The sequence below is a fragment of the Narcine bancroftii genome, chromosome 10, assembly GCF_036971445.1.
Source record: "Narcine bancroftii isolate sNarBan1 chromosome 10, sNarBan1.hap1, whole genome shotgun sequence".
NCBI classification, from domain to species: Eukaryota; Metazoa; Chordata; class Chondrichthyes; order Torpediniformes; family Narcinidae; genus Narcine; species Narcine bancroftii.
In genome coordinates, this window is record NC_091478.1 from 79,550,142 (window position 1) to 79,568,558 (window position 18,417).

The following is an 18,417-nucleotide window of genomic DNA, read 5'->3' on the forward strand; positions in this document are numbered from 1 at the left end:
CACTCAGCGCCGCCCTTGACCACCCAAACTCATTTAGCACCACCCTTGACCGCTCAAATTCACTCAGCATTGCCCTTGACCGCCCAAACTCACTCAGTGCCGCCCTTGACCGCCCAAACTCATTCAGCGCTGCCCTTGATCGCCCAAACTCACTTAGCGCTGCCCTTGACCGTCCAAACTCACTCAGCGCCGCCCTTGACTGCCCAAACTCACTCAGCGCCGCCCTTGACTGCCCAAACTCACTCAGCGCCACCCTTAACTGCCCAAACTCACTCAGCGCCACCCTTGACTGCCCAAACTCACTCAGTGCCATCCTAAATATCAGATTGTCAATTTTATTTTGAGCAACAATGGCACACTATATTTATCCTCTGTATTGAAAGTCTTTATCAGCAATAAAATCTTTAACTTGTATGACAGGAAGTTTCAGCATAGAAAACTTGCAAAACACATGATACCTGTTCAGCAGCCTGTGCTTCTCCATAATTTTCTAAAAAATTCCCTTGAATGATTGAGCCAACAATTGTAAGACCTTTACCAGCTTTTAACTGGGAGGCAAATGTTAGCAATCTGGGGTGCTTCACATGAAGGTCCTCATCAAGTTTCAACATGACCAATAATTGGGGCCTAGGAAAGAAACCATTGATGATTTAGTTGAATAATTCAGCTGTACTATGAAAGCAACTAAAGCAGTCAGAGAGATCAATAAAGAGGGCTGATTAAAAGAGACCTTCAATTTTCAATAAAAAGGCTCCATCCAAGCCAGAAGGAACCACAAAGTTATCTTCAGTGTTTTTTTCAGTAAACCCATGCACAGAATGAAATAAACAGAAGAAGGTGGATTTTTCCAGAGTGGTGGAAGCATGCGGTAAAATAAAGGGTGGAAGGCAGTACAGGGGAGGAAGAAAGAGCAGTGGGGATGGTGAAGGGCCAGAAGGAGCATAGAATTTCTCAGCGGGGAGACCGCGGAATTGTTTGGAACTTGATGGCCTGCAGGTTAAATTCTGTACACAAGATTATTATCAAAGCAGGTATAACTTAAAAACAAGGTGCATCTTAGAGAGGACGAAGTGTGTCAAAAGAGGCACTGTGTGCATATTTAATCAAAAACTGTACATTCTGCTTTGTGGGGGGGGGGGGGGGGCGTTGTTTATAGACATACAGATTTCACAACTGCTAACAAGCAGGCAGCTGGAAGGGACAAAAGGATCAATGGATCATGTGAACTTTTTTAAATACAGGTTTAATGCTGATGAAAAGTCCATATCTTTGCCTTATTTTTCTAAGCATCTATGACCCAGAGAGTAAGTGATTACAACACCCGTGGATTAACACTAACAGAAGACATGCAGTATAAAATACATTAGAGCCTCAGTCAGAACAATCATCTTGATGAAGCACTCAGAATTGGGAAAGACTTTTGTCAGGCTTGAAAGAAGTGCTCACTTTCATACAATTCAACTCTTACAGAGTCAAATTTCACTCATCTTTTTAACAATCATGTTCACACCATGCAAGTTGTTTTGTGCAACCTCCATTACGCTTTTACATTATGCAGGTGTAATTGTTTTACCGCCAGTTCTTCGTGTGAGGAGGACCTTCTTCCAACCGCAGTAAAGCGTAACGAGCTGCACTTAGGGAGAGACCGCGTATCCCATCGCCCCACTCTTTCTCAGCCCTGGGGAAAAAAAACCCAATAAAGACGGGTGTTCAATTTGCTTCATATACTCTGCATAGTAGTGAATCATTGTGTACGTAGTTGTTGAGAATCACCGGTTATCTAGATACGAATCTTAAATCCTTGATGTGACATTAATCTCTTAAAATCCACATACAACATATTTACCATCAGCACCTAAATTATGCTGGTAATTTCAGGCAAACAAAAAATGTAAATTGGCAAGGTTTGTTTTCCAAAAGTAAACCAGTTTAGGTTTCCTACAAATTGATCCTTATGGGCAGAAGACTTGAACAAGGATCAAAGCTTCAAGCCAATTTTAAGTACAAGGGAATTCTCACCTTGAGGGCAGGAATCCATTGGTACCAGAGGGAGATCTTGGATTTCCTACAATATCTAAATATCTCTTATCTGCGGTGTGAAAGTTCTAGGTAGAAGTCATGATACATCCTGGAATGGGTCTTATAGAATTTAAATGATTCTCTGTTGATGATTCTGTTTCAAAAATAAAGATTAATCCATTCCTCTCCTCATTGACATCAACACAACTTCAATTTTCAAAGAGCAGCTCTTTAGGGTCTGAAAACTATTCTAAAATGCAGCATTTATAATGATGCTAGCTGCCCTGAGAAAAGGAGTAAACTGCTCAGATTGTTAGATAACCTAATAATCTGCTGCTACTTTTCCTCTTTGGGTAGGCCATTTGCTTCCTTCAGCAAATTCAGGAGACCTACATTCCTTATTGACGATGAATGCCACAAGTTGAAATGCCATGGCTACTCTCCTTGGTGAGTTTACAGCACAAATCGTTGGATCATTGATTAGAATATATTCTAATTGTTGCAGTGGACAGTCAGTGGTGTAGATGGACAATTAGAGTTCATTTTGAATGCTAAATTCTGTGAGAATTTGAACCCAGTGTATTTAGATGTTTCCACTACACCAGTGACTCACGTCACCAAAAAGCTAACTCTCTAAAACCTGCACTTCACTGTGAGGATCTGACTGGGAGATGCAGATCTTAAGAATGCCTTACCTCATTCTTGATTGGAATCAGAAAACAACCAACCCAAGATGCAACTTCATGGCATTTCAAGGTTAACAGTCTCTGGCAGTGTGGGAAATGAATCCGAATATGTTTTACATACTTTCCATATGACCTGTATAGTCATCGCACTAGTGTTATTCTATTCTGCATCAGCATAGATGGTAATGATGATCTGGAAGAAACATCTATCATTCCAGCTTTAGTATTAATGGGGATAGAATTTATATTAAAGAAATTTGGAATCAAACTGATAGTTAGAAGCACAGATGCTTGAGAGCACACGACAGAAATGGCCCAAATTATCCACTTCATGATTTTTGGCACAGAGTAATCTATTTACATTTTATAGTTCCTGGAACAAGTCATGCCAGTCCAGTCAAAAGAAGACATTTTATAAATAAGACAAATAATTAATTTTAAGGAGAGATAATAAAATTTGAGGATTGTGTAATCAGGAATATTCCTTTAGTACTTACCCTTGGTACTCAATATATTTGTAAATCATTCCTGCAATAACTGTGGCCACAAGGGCATAATACCATGAAGAAATGAACATGAGTGCAAGACACATGCTCATACCTATAAAAGACAAAGACCTACAAGAAAAAGAAAAACCAATTAAAACACAGAATTGCATTTTAATCAGACCTGGATGTAAGAGTGAAGTGGAGAGAATTAAATTTAAACACTTTCTTCCTTTCTTCAGAAAAGTGACGTTGCTATGATCAACCGAAAAAATAAAAACAAAGAGTTTCCACTCCGTAAATCGTTATATGGTTAAGATTATTTCTGTTTATCTTTACTCAAACTTTAATGTAAACGACTAATGAAGTCGCGCACCTGGATGTTTCATTAAGAATTGCAACCTCAAATGCTATAGAACATACTAATTTGCCAATGCTTCTAATGGCAACCAAAGTCATCTGGATTGAAAGCAAAACTAATAAGATATTCATCTCACGTCTCAATAGAAAATTTAAAGACAGAGAATAGTTGCTATGTTAAGCACCTTACCAGTGGTAATATTTAAACCTGGGACGCCAGTTGGGTGTTCGAAGAAGTGTCTGTACGGCACAGGCCAGATTAACAAACAAGTAGCACATCAAGAAAAACCTGCAAAACATGAATAAGAAGATTAAAAAAAAGTTAAATCAAACAAAATGCCAGACACCATTGGCAAAAAAGGGGAAAAAAAGAAATTGCACAAAGCTTAATTAATCATTCATTAAGACAGTGATTGAATGATAGTATAAAACAGAAGCAATCAAATTTGTTTGTAATATTACACTTTGTCTCAGGGTTCCTCCTCAAAAGTTTCTACCATTTATTTTTATTTTTATCCTCAGTGGATGGAAGGAAATACAACAGCACGGACATCTTCAATCTGTGACAAGTTTTGCAGAGGATCATCCTAATTCCCTCTCTGTCATGGGAAGGCCAGAATATGAATGTTAGATAACGATTACTTGAAGCAAAGTTACACTCCTTTTTTTTAGGTTAATACTCTGATGCTGAGGTTCACCTCTGCCACATTTTTAAACATATTTTATTTTACAACCTTTTCAGACATCTGATTCTGAACAATATTATGGTATCTACGATGCAGTTTAATTTGACTCCATTCAGCCTTTCTGCAATAAATTGACAATCTGGAAAATAAAACAAAGAAAGAATTGAAGAAGTCCAGTGTTCAGCAGCATTTGAAATAGCTTCACCAGTCAATCCGAAGCTGAGTGTGAACTGGATTTGATATTTTGATTGTGGATAAAGATAGGGGTTAACAACAATGCCAAAGCAATTACTGTTGTAAAGGCAGCAAGAATTCTTTGAAGATGATTAGGCAACTTAATTCAAGGTTGTCCAAAATATACTGGATCAAATTTAAAAAGCCAAAAATGAGTAATAAAAAGGAGAGACAGAAAACTGGGAAAATTCTTCCTATTCCCATGAACTTACTTTTCCAACAGCAAGTGAACAGGACTTATCTGTTGAATATTTAGTGCTAGATTGCATGGACAATATGACGCACAAAGGGAATTGAGTTTAAGGTCCTAGCCTTAGGAGTGAAGTTACTGTGCGGTATTTTAATTATTCACAATGCTATATGAATACTATTTAGTGCCAACCTTAGGTTTCCTAAAAAAAGATGAAGTGAATACATTTTTCTTCTATGAAAAATGACAAATCCAGAAAGGAATGTGGAAGGAAATATTAAATGGAAGGATTTAAATGAAGTGCAGAATTAAGTGAATCTGAAAGACTACTTACATTGAAAGAATGGGAGCCACCATGTCAAGCGAAGCAATCAGAATTCCAAATTCTGCGATGATGGCTGTCAAAAGGAGGGCCCAAGTTGGCTCTCCATTAACTTTTCCATTACCAAATACCTACAATATTAAGAATCCTGTCAATCATACAATTATATATCACAAGCATAAAGTTGCATTGATATTTTCTGATTTATATCATCAACCTAGTAAGAAATTGAAGGCAATAAATTAAATTGACACTCGTTGAGGAATGTAAAAAAACACAAAATAAAGGAATGGTCAATTTCTAAATCATTGTGTGCCCTCTTGATGTTTCGAGCAATCATAATCTGAAAAAAAAACTTCAATTTTATGTGGAAGAGAGAAACCATATGGTAGCGTGAAGGCAAACCTGAACTTAAGACTTTACACCGAAAAGAATTCCAACATTGTTAGCACCAAGACTTTTATTCCTAATTATTAAGCCCAATATCAACTCTGAATCAAGATTTATTTTCAAAATTGCTAATTGCTCCACAAAAGAAAACTAGTTCAAAAATAAATCATATTTCAGACACCAATATCATAATTTTAAGTGTTCAAGCATGCAAACAATAAAATAATAATTGCAAAAGAGCATGTCTAATGTTACTGGTTATAGTTATGTTTCATGTTCTATTCATTTACAGTAGGATGGCTTTGCTAGCTATTGCATTTTTTTTTTGCAGTTTAGCACATATTACAAATTCACTAGACTATTGCATTCCACAATGATCCAGGGTTGAATCTTTAGTTTGATCATTAGTGTGTACGATTTGCTAGACCTCCAGCCTGCAGCCCATGAAGTTCTCCTGCTGCTAACGGCCCACAATGACCAATGGAAGCTGAAGCTCGTCTCTCTTGAGGGCAATTATAATTCCTCTGAACGTGGAGGACACCATCAGTGTGATTGTATCTCGACAATCCTGTGTAATGGTCACTTCTATCAATGCTGCTCTGTTTAGATACATCTGCAAAAGATTGATTGATCAAGTTGGTTCTCTGGCCTTGTTTGACTCAGCATCTCTGCCAAACCAGCCTGGTAGCCACATCTTTAAGGATTTAGTCAGCAATAACGATGGCCTTTTGACAATATCAAAATCCCCTCCTCCTCCACCCAGACTACGTTCTTTGACCCTTAGGTATTTTCAGTATTTCTAAATATCGTTCAATAATGCAAGAACAGTGGATGGTAAATCAAGGTCTATGTTGGACCTGATACCATGTACCTATGGGGTTTGGATTCATCGGTGAGGAGTTCCACTGTTACTCCAAACTAACCATATGCCAGTGTACTGCTGCTTCTTTAGTTATCTATCACTGATGGGGTATTCACTCCAAGTATTCTGGTGGAGAGTCTGGCATGGTAAAAGGTACAGTAGCAACTAAGAAAATAAAATGGACTTTCAAAAATTATAATGATTAAAGCAGATGAGATTTGAAATGTTCTGCAATGCTGCTTTTTAGATATTTGTCCATTGTGAAGGCCACTAACTGTGGGCAGGGACAATAAGATCAAATAATGGGAAATGAAATCGTCTATCCTTTCGCATTCATTTTATTCAGCTTGTCAAAGGTTTATGATATATTTTTATTAAAATCTATCTTTTTTATACTTCTTAATTTTTAGTTACTTGACTGTATGAGGGATAAAGTACATATAAACCAGCATGAACCAAGCACAAAGCACAAATTTGTAGGAATTGCCTTTTAAAAAAAAAAGTAAAGTTGAAAGAGGAAAGGGCTTAATTAAACCAAATTTATAATGTATATGTGACTAACCCTCAAGAAAGGTACAATATTGTCTTTAGCTATTGCTTGTAACAACCGTGGAGCCCCAGTTAAACTCTGCAAACCAGCTCCACATGTTGAGAAAAAGGATCCTATCACAATAACCCAGGGAGATGGCCAGGCTAGAGTTCCGATAACCAGATTTTTCATCACTGCATCACCATACCTGGACAGGAAAAATAAAAGATAAAATATAAATTATATCAAAAATAACAAAGAATTGTGAAAAAAAAAATCAGTTCAATAAAAAAAAGGAAAAATTATTTGATTTTGGGAGAGAAAAAAGTTAAAATAAGTTTTATATCTTAAGTTTCCAATAAATGAGACATGAATGCCAAGACCCCAGATATAATAGTTAATTTTCAAGTAGTTTCCTTGGCAGCAATCAATAGTTGATAAATTAAAAGAATCTGACAGCTAATCTAACTTTACATAAATGCATGAAGACCTTAAGTGTTCAAAACAGACTTCTTAAAGGCAGACAGGACAACTTGCATGGAGAGTTTAGTTTACATTCATCAAAAGTACACCAACTTCAAATAATGCTTGTAATTTATTTCATTCAATGCACTTCTTTGACAAGAGAAAACAATCAAATATATCATATTGGAACATTGAACCGTGCAGCACGGGAACAGGCCCTTCGACCCATGTCTGCCTGTAATGCCCATTTTAAACTATACTTTTGCTGCTTGTACATGACGTACAGGTATATTCCTCTATTCCCTACATATTCATGTGTTTCTCTAGTAGCTTATTAAATGTTACTATTATATATGTTTTCACTACTTCCCCTGGTAACCCTTTTCAGGCACTCTAAGAAAAAAAAATCTCACACATCTCCTTTAAACTCCTCCCCTCTCCCCCCAACCCTCACCTTAAGGACATGTCCTCTTTACCCTAGGAAAAAGATTCTGACTGTCTACCCTATCACTGGCTTTCATAGTTTTCTAAGATTCTATCAGGGGACCCTCAGTCTCCAATGCTTCAGAGAAAACAACCTAAGTTTATCCATCCTCTTCTTTCAACCTAGGAAATACTCTGGTAAATTTCCTTTTACTCTTTCCAAAGCCTTCACATTCTTTCTGTCATTGTGTGACAAGAATTACATACAATATTCCAAGGGCAGCTAAACCAAATTTTACATGACTGCAACATTCTCAATTTTATACTCAATGTCCTGGCAAATAAAGGCAATCATACCATATGCCTTTTTTTTACAACCCCATCTACTTGAGTGGCCACTTACAAGGATTTATGGATCTGAACTCTTAGATCCCTCTGTTCATCAACACTTTTGACAGTCCTGTCATTAACTACCTATTTCCCCTTACATTTGACCTCACATGTGTCCAGATTAAAACTCCACCTGCCTTTTCTCATTTCATATCCATAATGGATCTATATCCTTTTGTATTCTTTGATGGTCTTTTGCACTGTCCACAGCTTCACAAATCTTTGAGTCATCCACAAATGTACTACCACACACACACACACACCCTATTTTTTCATCTAGTGAATAACACTTTGCAGACCTTAGCCAGAATTCCACCTTTTCACCACTTGTGATATTGTTCTTAGAGGAGATTAGTGCTTTATTTGGCGAGCTAATTCAGTATCTAAGCTATCAAGTCACCATGTTTCTGCATCATCTGGATCACCCCATGAGGGGCCTTGTCAAGTTCCTCACTATTTTTTGCCTTACTATATTTTGGCCAGCAAATTTTGGATTTCTGCAACTAAACCTCAATCTTGCTTGCCGCATTTGTACATAAAAGCATCCATTAGCAACCTCAAAAATCAAATTGTAGTCCATAATTTAATATATATATATCTTTCAAGTATTATTGATGTATTAATTTGTAAGAGCTCAACTCTTAAATTCTGAGATCTAATTTTAACACAAAATATTTTTACCCCTTTAAATGACTTTCAATAAAAAAATGAGATGAGAAGGTTGAACTGTGTTTTAAACATAGATACAAAGAAGTTATTGCCTCAGCTGCAAGTTATAGATCATTGTCTGAAGGGATGTCTGTGCTGCTGGCTTGGGTGAAGATGATTAGCTTCCACAATCACCTTCCTCTGTGCATGGTAAACAGACGGCCCTCAATACTCAAGTGATTGTGTTCCCTTAGGGGACTTTAATGCCATAAATGCTTTGATGTCTCAGTCGCCTAATCTTTGCAAATATCTCACCAAGGATCAAGGCATCGATGAGAGGTGGAACAGGTGAACTTAAACTGAGCATATTATTGGTAAGACTGGATCAAAATTTTATCTTCTATTGATTGAGTGATTGAGCACCATTAACTTTATTGATAACTGCAATAAATATAAACTACACAAATCTAACATTTTCAAATGAGATGCTTTGCAGAAATCAACATTTCATATATTACAAAGTGAAGGAACTTACTTATCACGAAGCACGACATCTTCAATACAGGCACCAAATAATATCACACTACTCAAATCTGATCTCCAGTCAAGCAAAATAACCTTCAATACAGGCACCAAATAATATCACACTACTCAAATCTGATCTCCAGTCAAGCAAAATAACCTTCAATACAGGCACCAAATAATATCACACTACTCAAATCTGATCTCCAGTCAAGCAAAATAACATTCGATTTCAAGTTTATACAAAGCTGAAAGAGCACTCATTAATTCATTGACAGTAGAAGTTTTTTTTTAAACAAACAAGTTCAAGTTTAATATCATCTGATTGTGCAGATAAATGCCATGCTTGGAAATTTAAAGTATTTCACATCCCCTCCAATTAATTGCATGTTGGCGCTTTCAATCAAGAAACTAAATGGGAAATAGTACAAGAGGACTATTTCGGATTGTTCTGGTGTTTTGTAGAACTAGGTAAAAAAAAATTAAAAACTGAACTGTCTCATGTTTTATAGATTTCTGGATACCCAGCCCAAACAGACCTGATTGAAAATCTGGCAGACTTTTTTTTTTAATCACTATTATTTAATACATGATTAGAATACTCACCTCTTTTCAAAATTATACAAGTAACTAAACTAATATCCATTAGAAGGCATTTTAAGCTACAACAAAATACAGAAGTGGCAAGCACTGTTTACAGGTCAGGGCAGGGGAAAAGGGATAAGAGAAAATATTTCTCAAGTTTGACATTAAAACAGCTAAATTGGATCCAAACATTAAAACAGAGAATACCCATATTAAAATAACAAATTATAACTACCAGAACAGACCAAATAAATGCTTGGATTTACATGGAACTTACTGAAGCATCCAGACATGCCAAAATACTTCACAGCCAAATAAAGCACTCATCTCCTCTAAGAACAATATCACAAATAGCAATATAATGGTCAGAAAATGTATCAATATATTTTGGAAGGACAAATAATATTCAAAATCAGGGATATCCACTGCTGTTCTTTGAAACAGTGCATATCTCACTAACAACTGAACCAGTGTGCCAAGCTACACCATGTATTTCAATGTTTAGAATTTATTTCAATAGTGCAGCTGACTTGAAATAAGAGAGTACTTACTAACTTGACAGGAACAGTAAACATTCAAAGGGAAAAATGGACAATTGCCTGAACAAACATTCAAAGGGAAAATTGGACAATTGCCTGAACAAATAATGTTAAATAATGAATCCTCCTGACTTGGCAATCAAGTTGATAATTGACGCAGGATAACCAAGAAAGGCAAACAAACTGCTTCTTACAATATGGAATTACTGGAATTATTGAACCAACTGCACAGATTTTAAACTTGGTGACATGTGCAAAATACACAACAGTATTTTTAATGGGATGAGAAGGATACAAATCAATGAAGTTGTTGCAATGGCCAAGATTGTGCCAACAGGAATGGACTTCTGTGCATCCTTCAGATCTCCCGATCGATTGGAACCAGCCATGATGCCTGACCAACAAAAGCAGAAAATGCATGTTATATTGGAAAGGAAGATGTAAATTCTGGGTTTTATTGTAGTTTTAAATGTAATTTCTACTCATATTTTCTATTATATTCTTCATACAAGATTGAATATGTTTTAAAAAAGTATTAAAAATAACAAACAAAACTTTACAGCAAGAATCCAGCAGTTGATTTTTTATTATGTAAATCACTAATATACAATTTGCCTCATAGCATTATGATAATTCTATTCCTATCAGATATCAAATTAAAATATTCCACATATCTCAAGGACAGCTATTACATCCAATTAAAAGGCATTTCCAAAAGGAGCTGTGTTTCCCATGTGTATTGCAGTCACATGTACGGAACCAACCATTGCTAAAGTTCCACGGCTTCATCGGACACTTTTCATTGAAACGTCAGTAGCTTTCTAACAATGCTGCGTGAACTGTTACTTTTCAGTACTGTAAAGTTTGCTTCAAGTAGTTGCACAATTACAGTTACACGGGGTAATTTACAGTCGTGAAGTAACCTACCAGCAATGACTTTGAAATCGCATGGAATATTGTTGAGAATTTGGATGTGATTTTGTAAAGAGGGTGAAAAAGTCATTTTTACCAATTAGCAGTGAATGCTCAGTGTTAAATTGAGAAAATATTAATTTCATTTAATCAAGTAAGACAGAAGATTAGAAAAATAAACGGTGTAATTGAATAAATAGGTAGGGCAGGTCACTTTAGTTATATTGAATACACCATGTGGGAAATTTAGTTTGCAGCTTGCTTCTTGGACAACCAAACAACAGGAACTGTTGTTAACTGGAAACCACATTTCAGACCTTCAGCAGCAGATAGGATAATTGCACTCTGAGGCCAAATGCTAAATGATAAATACCAAATGTTAAAAATAAAATGGCTCCACTGCCAGAGCTGCAACAGCAGTGCTACCATTGGTGTGGACCCAGGAAGAGTGGGGAGCAGACACACAGCACTCCCCGAAGGGTACTACCACCCAGTCCTATTGCCAATGGCACCATACAGGCTTTAAATGACCTGTTAAAGGAGTCAACGGTGTTTTATTTAAAATCCTGTGAACACGGGGGTCGGAGCCCAAGATGACAGTGCCTGTGTACAGCAGCAGCCACAAGGGGAGCAGCAGATTGGTCCATGGCATCAGTATCGGAGTGAACACACCCCCCCTCCCCAATTTGAGAGATGACCCCAAGGATGGCAACTATGGTGATGAACCCACACAGGTGGTGAGCTGCTGGCGGCACAGGGGAGGAACAGGCTGCAGGCGGCTGGTGCAATCTGCTGGAGGAACAGTGGGTCAAGCAGCATCAGTGGGAGAAAAAGAATGGTCAAAATTTCTTGGTACACACCTTCTGGGTGGAGTGTCCAGTGTCAAATGTCCTCTGGACTGCAAAATTGGAGGAATATTAAAATAGCAGATTAACTGTCAGTTCAACATCACTGCAATTTATGGGCAACTAAAATTTATCTTTTTTTCTGTTCTATTTGGTTGTTGTGTGTAATTATTATTACTCTTTTCTTAAAATAAAGTTTTCACCTTTACATTAATATTGTTCTTTCAACATTAATTCATCAGATGATATAGATACTGGAACAATCTTTCCTGGCTCGGGAGTGACGCTCCATTCTGCTGCCTTTTTTATAATTCATCATTTTTTTTTTAAACTACTTCCACTCCCAGCTTTACAGTGGTTGAACCCAGAGAGGGTCCACAATAAAAGTTGAAAGAGATAGCAGTGTGCAATATATTATAAGACGAGGGAAATGTGACAATAGCTTCAAAGGGGAGTAAGGTGAAGTTTGACGTAGAAGGTTGGAATCCAGTAAATAAGCTGAAAGGCAGCTTGGAATGCAGAAGAGATGTTGTGATTGCAGTAAAAACACAAAAATGCTGGAGGAACTCAAAAGGTCTTGCAGCGTCCGTAGGAGGTAAACATGCATGATGTTTCAGTCCTGAGCCCTTCTTCAAGAGTTAAAAGCAGGCAGGTGCCTGAATGAAAAGGCTGGAAATGGAAGAATGAGCAGGGTGAGGAGTCCAGAGCTGTGGTTAATGAAAGCATAGTTTAAAGGTTTCAAACAGGAAGGGCATGGATTGCAACATGATGAACAAAGAGAACAATTTGGAAGGCAAAATTATGGAGGTACAATTTGGCAGTAAAAACCAAAATATTACCTCACATGGATTGAACCAAGGAACAAAATTTCAGATATATTGTCAGAGTGCATGCATGACGTCACATTACAACCCTGAGACTTTTTTTTCTTCTCTTGCAGGCAAAGCAGAATTACCCAAGAAGGATAGCGTGGGAGCTGCCTCAACGACTACTGCTCAGTAGCACTAACTTCTACTGCGATGAAATGCTTTGAGAGGCTGGTCATGGCCAGAATTAACATGTAAAGGTCTGGACCAAATGCCCATCGTCACAATTGCTCATGGCAGATGCAATATTGCGGGCTCTCCAATCAGCTCTGGATCACCTCGAAAACAGCAATTCATACATACAGCTGCTCTTTACAGACTACAGCTCGGCCTCCAATACCATTATTCCTTCAGTGCTGGTCAAGAAGCTACAAACTCCTGGTCTCTGTACCCCCTCTGGAATTGGATCCTTGACTTTCTCATCAGAAGATCACAGTCAGTACAAATTGGAATCAACATCTCCTCCTCACTGACCATCAACACAGACAAACCCCAAGGATGCGGGCTTAGCCCACTGCTCTACTCATTATACCCCCATGACTGTGGCCAGGCCCAATTCCAATGCTATCTATAAGTTTGGTGATGACACCACAGTGGTCAGCAGAATCATAAAATGTTCAGGAGGGAGGTAGATCAGCTCGTTGAATGGTGTAATGACAACAGCCTTGCGCTCAATGTCAACTTTAGGACTTGTGGACTTTAGGAGGAAGTCAGGGGAACACAACCCAGCGATCATCAAGGGCTCTGTAGTAGAGTGTCAAGAACTTCAAATTCCTGGGTGCCAACATCTCAGAGGATCTGTCCTACAGCCTCCATGTTGATGCAATCACAAAGAAGGCTCACCAACGGCTATACTTTGTGAGGTGTCTGAGGAAGTTCAGTATGTCACCAAAGACTCTCGTAAACCTTTATAGGTGTACCATGAGAGCATTCTGGCTGGTTCCTTCACTGACTGGTATGGAGGCACCATTAGTACAAGAATAAACTCCAGAGGGTTGTTAACTTGGCCTGCAACATCACAGGCACCAGGCTTCACTCCGTTGAGGATATCTACATGAGGCGGTGTCTTAAAAAAGCAGCCTCTATCCTCAAAGACCCCCACCACCCAGGCCATGCCCTCTTCACTCTGCTACCATCGTGGAAAATGTAAAGGAGCCTAAAAACAAGCACTCAGCAGCACAAGGACAGCTTCTTCTCCGCTGCCATCAGATTCCTGAATAATCAATGAACCAAAGACACTGCCTTACTTTTCATGAATTATTATTGTAATTATATTTTATTTTTTTAATAGTCATATCATAAGATGGGGTAATATGTTTGCACCAAGATGCTGGCACAAAACTGAATTTCTTAACTTGTTCATGAGAATAAATCCTGATTCTGATTCATGTTCATTATGGATCAAAGAATAGGCATACTTCATGAATGTGGGCTCTACCAGAGATCGTCTTTTTGTCTGATGCATCCCTCACCTTCTCCGCAACACAAACAAAACTTTTTTTGTTTCCCATTCTGACTTTAGAATCTTTTGACACAAAAGGTTAACTCCCTTTGGGGATAGATCTTTCTAACCCCACCGAGTGCTCCCAACATTTGACTGCGTTTATTGTGACTTCCAGCAGTTTTGATTGACAATGTTCCATTTTTGACTGATACAAACTCAATCAACTAAATAGCCCCATTAATAATGTGGACGACTTAGATGTATATGATTTCAATTATTTCAATCTTTTGTCCTTTGTAACTGTGGAACTGTGCAAGTCCAATCCTGCAATTTCTTGCCCAGTCTACATGAAATCGTTAACAAACGCCCCTTGCTCTTCAATAACTTGCTCACTGGCCAGTTTGGATTCAATACGGACCCCCGTACATCAAAAGTCATAACAACCTTGGTATTATAGAATAAATGTGATATTAAATATTGGAATCAAGAATTATTGATAATAGAATGCAACCTCAATAAACAAATCATCAGAAATGCATGCTTGCCTCATTTACAATTCAGCAGAAGTCATATGCAAGACACCCTCTCGTTGCATTAGAAAACATTAACATTTGTAACACAAACAAATGAGGTTGGTAAAATATATATCAGTTATTGTTTTATTTACTTTAGTACTTGCACTTTAGTACTTATGTCAAATCAGAAGAATTAGCGAGAAAATTCAGACCATTCTAAAAGAATAGATAACATCTAAATGTATCCATTAGAAAATATTACATAAAAATCAAATAAGTGAATAATCGGTATAAAAATAAATTTTCATCAGTAATGTTCAAACACCACTGTCTCATAACGAACCAAATGTACTTTTTTTTTTAAAAACATAACATAGAGCATGAAGATAGGTTGACTGAACAATTTCCATGTACTGTCCTGTATTAGTTTTTGATAGCAGGATCAAAATATTCAAAACACTGAATAATGATGGTTTTGCACATTAACTGTCAGCTCCTAAAAATGTTCAGAAATTTGTCCCCAAAGTTACAGTTGCTTGGAACGATGAAAATTACGTGGACTGAGATGAAACAGGCTGGCGGATTAGAAGGAATATTGAGTCAATGACTAAAATTCTGTGAGACAAATTGTGATGAGAACACAACCAAGTGCAAAAGTAATGAAAGGCAAGAAGATGTATAGAAACATTACTCTAGAAATCACCCATATTCAGGGGTGTAGTAGCCTAGAAATTTCTTTCCTTTTTAAAAGAAATCTAAGGCAAGAAGGTTGCATACAAGATGATCCTCCTGGTGATCTCTTTCAACCACAGAGATAAGAACAGATCCCTCAGCAGCACAGATATTAACCTCTAGCCAATATGACTCAATGTGATACCAAGAATTGGCTGAAAGCACTGGGTAAACCAAAGCCTGATGGACCAGGCATCTTCTCATTGCAGGTATTGAACACCTTCCCCTCTGAGCGTCTACTATAGTTAGCACTCTGGAAGATTGCCCAGGTTCACAAAATGCAGGGCAAGTCCAATCCTGCAATTTCTTGCCCAGTCTACATGAAATCATTAACAAAAGCCCCTTGTTCTTCAATAACTTGTTCACTGGCCAGTTTGGATTCAATACGGACCCCCGTACATCAAAAGTCATAACAACCTTGGTATTGAAGCAGCATCCAGCATGGTCTTGAAAACCTATAAACTGTGGATCTATAATTTAGGAATCTACCACCCCCATTCCCCACAGAACATTATAAATAGCAGCAGCAAAATGTTCATTTAGAACATCAGGGCAGGACTTGGTTCAAGAGATAAAAACCATGACGTACCAACTTACCATGCACAACAAATCCTTCACGTCAATTCAAGTTTACTTACCAGTTACTGAAGGAAAGAAGATCCCAACCAACATGGTAAAGGTAGTAGTGATGTCTGCATAAACATACACAGCCAGATTCTTTCTTGATCCAGGAGCTTCAACAGATGGTAAGGACTTTTTTTCAAGCATCTCCCCTTTGGTCATGTAGCTGCTCCAAAGATTTTCTGTTAAAGTCAAACAAGATTATAGAATTAATGTACCACAGCTTGGAAAATAAATCAACCCATAAACATGCAGAAATAGTATCCTGAATGCTAATATTTTAAAGTTAAACTCTAGACAAGCCAGATTTCTTGAAAGAGATTTGTACAAATAGCTTTTACATATGCTACTTAAGGAGTGAGTTAGCACATTTAGCAATAAAAGTGATCACTAGGATTGTTTCCAATATGTTTGAAATTAAGGTATGTGTTCAGGCAGCACGGTGGTGCCAGTTAGGAATGCTGCTGCTTCACACCTCCAGTGACCCAGGTTAGAGTCTGACCTTGGGCACTGTTTATGTGAAGGGTGCATGTTCTCCCTGTGACCACATTGCTCGAGCTTCCTCGCACATCACAGAGACACAAAGGTTGGCATGCTGGCTGTACACTGCCAGTTGCTTATCACAGATTCGAGGACAAAATTGAGGTGAAGTGTTTGGGAATGTAGTGAACACTAGTGACAGGGAAAACTAGTGGTGGAATGGGATTGATCTGTGAGTCGGTAGAGTCACAATGGACTGAAATGGCCTCCTTCCATGACACAGATACACAAGGATATTAACCTTTACAATGGAAATACAGTCTTTAATGAAGGACTCGTTAGAAAATATTCAACTCTGGCACTTTTGGAGGTTTTATCAACTTGTTGACGTTAAACATTCCTTCAGCCAGATTAATACTGAAAAATTAACAGGCAAAATAACTCAAAAGCAAATTATGTTTTTCAACTACCACATGCATATCGGCTTCAGTGCACAGGCATGTTCTGATGTGTACTATGGGCAAATTACATAGTGGTTAGTGCAATGCCATTGTCGCACCCGTGGCCAAGATTTGAATGTAGTGCTGTCTTTAAGGAGTTTGTATGTTCTCCCTGTGTCTGTGTGGGATTCCTCCAGTTTCCTTCCATGCTCCAAAGACATAGAGGGTTAGAAAGATCACTGGTCACATGAGTATATATGAACAGTCCAAACTCAGGAGCTGGAAGGGCCTGTTACCATACTATATCTCAAAAATTAAAGTAACATGCTTGCTGGCATAAATTAAGATCCTAAAAGTATGTTACACACAAGTCATTGCTTCTAGACAGTTAGAACAAATACACAGCAGAAAAAATTTATGGAAGTTAGGTCTACAAATAGACCTTCCAGCTGAAGCACAGATTTACCATCCTAATCTACTGCATTTAGTGGAGTCAGTATGTCCTTCTCAACATTGGTGAGGCCTAAAGCAAAGTGGGTGACGGCCTTGCCGACCACATTGGTGAGTCTAAACTTGTGCACCCTATAGCCAAGTATTTATCTCCCCTCCCAAACATTCCTACAAAGTCATGCCAGTCCTTGGCCTCATCCATTGTCAGAGTGAGACTAAATGTAAACTTGAGGAACAATATATCACATTCCTCTTGGATACTCAAATCTAACAGTATTTGCCTGATTTCCATTGAGTTTTCTAATTTTAGGTAACCATCCACCTGCACTCAGTTTTTTTTTTCTCTATTTTTTTTCTTTCCTTACCCCATCCTCATGGATTCTTATTCTACTTGTCACTTCATCTCTTACACCTTCTTCCTATCACCTCTGGGCCCTACCTTCTCTCTCTCTTCATGCACGCAATTTTACCTTTTTAATCTTGGTCTCTTAAAGAGTTTTGACCATTTCTACCCATGGATGCCATCCGACCCACTGAACTCCTCCAGCAATTCTTTGTCCAACTTGAAAGTAACATAGCCTTGCCCATACAATAAAGGAGTCTCTGCTACAATAAAGGAGTCTCTGCTACAATAAAGGAGTCTCTGCTACAATAAAGCACCCCAATAAACTAGGCTGCCTTTCTGTCAGACCTATCCTTGAAGCATGTATCAATACCGTACACTTTTAGCACCATGACAAACTTCATTGATTGAAGGAAGGAAATTTGAATGTGGCC

The 18,417-nt window shown here is 37.9% G+C and overlaps 1 protein-coding gene across 5 annotated transcripts in view; it reads right to left on the reverse strand.

The window, feature by feature from the left end:
• The window catches only part of slc12a4 (solute carrier family 12 member 4), an 86,020-nt gene that overhangs the window by 16,568 nt on the left and 51,035 nt on the right, over nt 1–18,417 (reverse strand). For all 5 annotated transcript variants that reach the window (XM_069901560.1, XM_069901556.1, XM_069901558.1 and 2 more), the window contains 9 exons: nt 16,288–16,452; nt 10,631–10,729; nt 9,225–9,282; nt 6,797–6,971; nt 4,995–5,113; nt 3,741–3,839; nt 3,203–3,322; nt 1,574–1,678; nt 459–627 (listed from right to left, as the gene is read on the reverse strand). In XM_069901560.1, coding sequence (XP_069757661.1) covers nt 459–627; nt 1,574–1,678; nt 3,203–3,322; nt 3,741–3,839; nt 4,995–5,113; nt 6,797–6,971; nt 9,225–9,282; nt 10,631–10,729; nt 16,288–16,452 — 1,109 coding nt within the window. The remainder of the gene's footprint in view (nt 1–458; nt 628–1,573; nt 1,679–3,202; nt 3,323–3,740; nt 3,840–4,994; nt 5,114–6,796; nt 6,972–9,224; nt 9,283–10,630; nt 10,730–16,287; nt 16,453–18,417) is intronic.